We start from the raw sequence: 4,953 nt of genomic DNA on the forward strand, positions 1-4,953 counted from the left end.
CAGCAACGAAACCCCTTGACTGTGAAGAGAAAGGGAATGGAATCGGCCACTTTTCAGTCGTAAAGTTTAACGGCACGGCTCGGCTCATCATTGTTGGACCAGAGTACGGGCGAGTGAGAATCAGCAACCATCCCCCGAAATCTCTAGGACGAGGCCATTCACTTGTTTGCTGTTGCGATTCTGGCCCGTCGTTGCATCGTTAGCTGTGCGCTAAGACGAGCGGGAATAATGTGGCATAATAATAATAAGTAATCTGCGGTGTATTCGAGTTAACAGCGTATCCTGCTAATGAAACATCATTTACCACGGGCCAATACGCTGTGTGTCCTTTGCGTACACGATGCGTTAAAGATTTGTTTGCGTTCTTAAGCGCAAACGAATGAGCTTGCTGAAATGTTTGGTGACGCATGGCCACATTAAGGGGAAGGAATTGGAAGGGAAATAGGGGCTTAAGGAAGGGTTATTTGAAGCAAATTCCGTTGATTTTTTGTGAGAATTATTAAATAGAGTTTAACAAGCTTCTGCGCAAGTTTTTTTTAGAACTTGATTAAGGAGGTGTTTTCCTTCTCAATTTGTTGGCCTTTATTTTATGTTAGGAAGTCACATTTGTGGATGAGACCTTAATTTATATTTATTTTTATAACTATAACCCAATTAAGAACTTAAAACCTAGTATAAACCACCATTTGCCTTTCTTATCTCACATCTTCATCACTTCCCGCAACATCTGATTGCACAGTGCGGCAAACGGGTTCAGCTCGATCAGCTGGGTGCGCGCGAACTTGCTGCCCAGCTTGGCGGCCACCTCAAAGTCCTCCCGCGCTCCATCGATGTCGTTGTTTTTGCGCTTCAGTATGCCACGCTGACAGAGTGCTCTGCATCCTGTACGGCCCGCGCTGTTCGATAGACGTAGCGCCTGTTCGATGTCCTTGAGCGCCTCTGTAGTGGAGAGATAGAAGGGGTTTTAGTAATAAATAGTTGGATTTTCACGATTTTTTATTGGATGGTTGCAACTGCTGCTGTACTATGTCGCTTTTCCCCACTCGAATGAATTAAATGCTCGCTCCCGACGTCTACAAGACAGATCACCTCTCCTTATCCCTACTCGTAGTACATGTCATAACCTGAATGATCCTTTCCTATGAGCCCTTGCAGCCTTTAAGGATTCTTATTATATAAAAATCATAAATCATAATCCATATAATAAAATCCATTAGAAACTGATGAGGGAAATCAAGGCTTTTGAACCTAGTTTCTTTATCGTAGTGATCTAAGGGTTTCAGAGCATTCGTCCAAATGGTTTAAAATATTCTGGACAGGTTGGACTGAAAAACCAGAATGTGCAGATGATAGCTTGATTGTTGAAAATATGACGATGGACGGGTCTTCGTTGAGGAGACCCTCAGCTGATCTCAGGAATGTCCAATAGATCTCTTTTTAGGCGAAACTTCCGGGAATTCTTATTAAAGTATTCTGAAGTCAAGGGGTATTAGCAACTAGCAATACAGGAGAATGAACTATTAGCCAAGATAGAGTTGGGTGGTGTCGGTGGTAGAGGCGACAAAGGCGCTGGGGTTCATACGGCAGGACCGTAGTTCAATTTCCATCTGGACCGTTCCCTCGTAGTGAGGACTGACTATCCAACCAAGTGCTCGCATTAAATTTAATAAGCCAGCAATGACAGGCATGACTTAAGAGGTCTTTGGGCCAAGAAAAGACACAGACAGAGCGCGAAAGAGAGAGAGATAGAGAGAAAGTGAAATCTGGGTTTAAAGATGACAGATCATCTCTTAAAGTAGGCAATCTGATGCCCTGTGTTAATGGCTATGTGTCTATATATTCAGCTTAACACTTCTTCTTCTTGGCCTAACGACCTCTCAGGTCATACCTGCCATTTCTGGCTTGCTAGACTTAATGATACCACGTAGCTGGTTTAGTCAGTCGAGCTTAACAATGCTTGCTTCATTTTCCAAACTAGAACCTTAGCTGAGGTTTATCTTCAATTTTACTAAATGAAGGGCTTTTTAAGCAGCTTTTCAAACGTTAAAAGAAGATTGAGATGAATTAAATATGAAAAAGCACAAATAACACATGACTCGAACACACCACTTCTACGCCTTAGACGTTAAAGCAAATGAGTTATCACACTTACCATCCTCCTTCCCGAGCAGTATGTACACCTGGGCACGATTATTCCAAGGCGCAGGTCGTTCCGGAGCTGTTTCGATCGATTTGCTTAGCAGTTCCAACGCTTCCGGAAGCTTCGCCTCACTAGCAAGTGCAATCGCTTCAAGCTCCATTCGCTGTGATTCTTTAATGCGAGGATCATTCGCACCATTCACGTCTAAAATGGGAACCGAAGCGGTTTTAACACGCAGCACAACATTTAAACGAAGACAGTTTTTTCTTGTAAATACCTTGCGGATCATCCAAATGTTTTTCTTCCTCCTGAAGCAAATATTCCTCACCACCGATTTGAGATGGGTTAAAGATCGATTCCAGCACTTGCCGATCGTGTTCGGACAGACAGTCTTTGGTCAACTTGCTCATGTTGATGAGAATGCTCTGTTTACGGTCAGCTCTATCGTTAGACTGAATACAGGTTCTGACCAGGAACAGATTCCGTCCGTCCACCAAACGGCGCACTGCTGCTCATCTAAAACCGGAATCTGATAAGATGCAAGGATTGAGCACGAACTGGTTTCTAACACTGTTTCTAACGCTTGTCAACAAAAGTGTTCGGGGTGTGTTTCTAACCGCCTTGCGAGTCGTAGAATGCGGATGACGATGAGGTGGGTACGTTTGTTTTATTTATTGCTAGTGATTCTTCTCACTTGTTCCTATTGTTTATCCTATAGTGCCAAAAAGAGATATTTTGTACGAAATATAAAGTAATGAAAACTTTTGAATTTAGTTCTCCATTATTATATTTGCAGCTGTAAGTTTGATAATGATGCTTTTTTTATTAAAATATTTAAAATGCAAGCATCTTTAACGAAACCCGTGGCAACAATACACACCAATTTTAATTGCATACTTCTAGGAGTAACCAATCGAACGAGTTGCAAGGGAGTCGAAACACGTGTAATCCTAATTGCATACTTCTAGGAGTAGCCAAAGAGAGATGAAACATTGCAATTCATCAAATGCTCCGATGCTCACACCATCTTGCGAGCAAACCATGATGCTTGAAAGCGCGCTCTTGTGAGTAGAGTTGTAAGCACGACAGAGTCATCTTGCGAGCGAAATTGACGAACAACAAAGCCACCTTGTGGCCTTCACTCTCGGGACGACAGTGCCATCTAGAAGAGCTTAAAGCACTTTAGCGTCATCTTGCGAGCTACGTCGGCTAACAACAAAGCCACCTTGTGGGCAAAATTGTAAGGACGGTAGTGTCATCTCGTGAGCAGAACTCGAAGCGTAAAAGCGCCATCTTTTGGTGGGAAATAATACTACTTCGGTTTTATTTGTCTCTTCGTTTGTTTCTAGTTTAGTTAAAATGATTAAAAGAGAATAAAAACTGAAGAAAATTAATTTAAAGAAAATTGCTTCCACTTACAGACTTTTTATATCTATTGCTGTATTCGGTTAAATAATTGCAATTAAAGCAGAAGAACGATAATTGCATTAACCTGCCAATCCAATTTGAATGACCTGAAAGGGTAATTGCGAATGAACAACCATACCATTATTGCCCAAAATCGACATATGCGAACTATGTGTCGCACCACGACAAAAGCTTCCCATTAGCATTAGCGGAACCCTCTCGCCTCATCCCATTGATGGACGTGCAAATGAGCTCACCGACGTGGATTCGCGACAAAAATTCGCCTCCACAGCTAAATGAGCAAGCTTCGCCCACCGTACCACTCCCCGTCAGCAGGTCTTTATCCAACCGATCGGCAGGAAATGCTTTTTACCACTTTTCCCAGCACCGTACTGAGAATGAGATCACCCCTCAAACACAGCTCTGTGAGTATAGATGAATAATTAAGGTAAAGTTTTCTATTTCCACCACACGCCGCAGTTCTAACACTGCTACAGGTCAACGCGTGGAAAACTGGTCTCAAATGGGCAGCAAGTCTGAGGCACCAAGTCGGTCGGCCTACCGAGGTACAACCCGATACATAAAAGATAACATTAATTGGGCACAAAATTGTACAACCATTTCGCCAGCAACGGTCAACCAGGTTCAAGAACCTTTGGACCAAACCTAATGCGCGGACTACGGGTTAAGTGTACCCTCCTGCCAGTGGTCCAGTTTATTGAGGTCAATGATATGGGGAAGGACTAAACTGTCAGCAAACGACTTACCGCGGGTTTGTAGGTCAGACGCACATCCAACTATTTGTTGATAAAGGTGTATATCAATTATTTTGAGAAGAACACTACCAAAGTAAACACATCAAATGTCAATTAAATGGCTCGCGCGCGCATTTAATCTTCAGGATTGAAATCTTCCCCCAAAATTCTTGAAGCCAGCAAGCACCAAACAATATCAGAGAGCACCACAGAATAATCTCACCAAATGAAGACAAACAACGCGGCAAACCAGTATAACCTGTATTCTCGGGGTCCTAACTTTGCCAATGACATCACAGGTTTGATCACAGATTTGAATCAGGTTTTTTGGCTACACGTTTGCGTTACTTTCCCTAGAAGGAGTGTCATGTTTGGAAGATCAAAGTTAGCACTGACTGGCAGAAAACCTTCCCCGGAATGGCTTCATTTCGTTGCTTTGCCATGTCTACTAGATCGTTGTTTTGAGTGTTTGAGGACTTCACATAATTTTGACTCAGAGACTAATAAAGATTCAAAACAAAACGAAGCTGGTTTCGCATTCTGCCGCCATTACAGAAGCAACCACAACAACGTGACAATTGAGCCTAACTTGACACGCCAGCTTCTAACAGGCACCTTCCCAGAACACACACTGTCCATAGTGTGGACAAC

The 4,953-nt window shown here is 42.8% G+C and overlaps 1 protein-coding gene across 1 annotated transcript; it reads right to left on the reverse strand.

Annotated features, from left to right (window-relative positions):
- Positions 1-530: 530 nt before the first annotated feature.
- LOC118507332 (tetratricopeptide repeat protein 36 homolog) lies at positions 531-2,608 on the reverse strand. The gene is made up of 3 exons (XM_036045721.1): positions 2,418-2,608; positions 2,153-2,344; positions 531-939 (listed from the first exon to the last, which is right to left on the reverse strand). Exons 1-3 carry the CDS (start codon positions 2,548-2,550, stop codon positions 701-703), a joined length of 564 nt encoding a protein of 187 aa, XP_035901614.1. The 5' UTR covers positions 2,551-2,608; the 3' UTR covers positions 531-700.
- Positions 2,609-4,953: the final 2,345 nt, after the last annotated feature.

This window comes from Anopheles stephensi, chromosome 2 (genome assembly GCF_013141755.1).
Source record: "Anopheles stephensi strain Indian chromosome 2, UCI_ANSTEP_V1.0, whole genome shotgun sequence".
NCBI classification, from domain to species: Eukaryota; Metazoa; Arthropoda; class Insecta; order Diptera; family Culicidae; genus Anopheles; species Anopheles stephensi.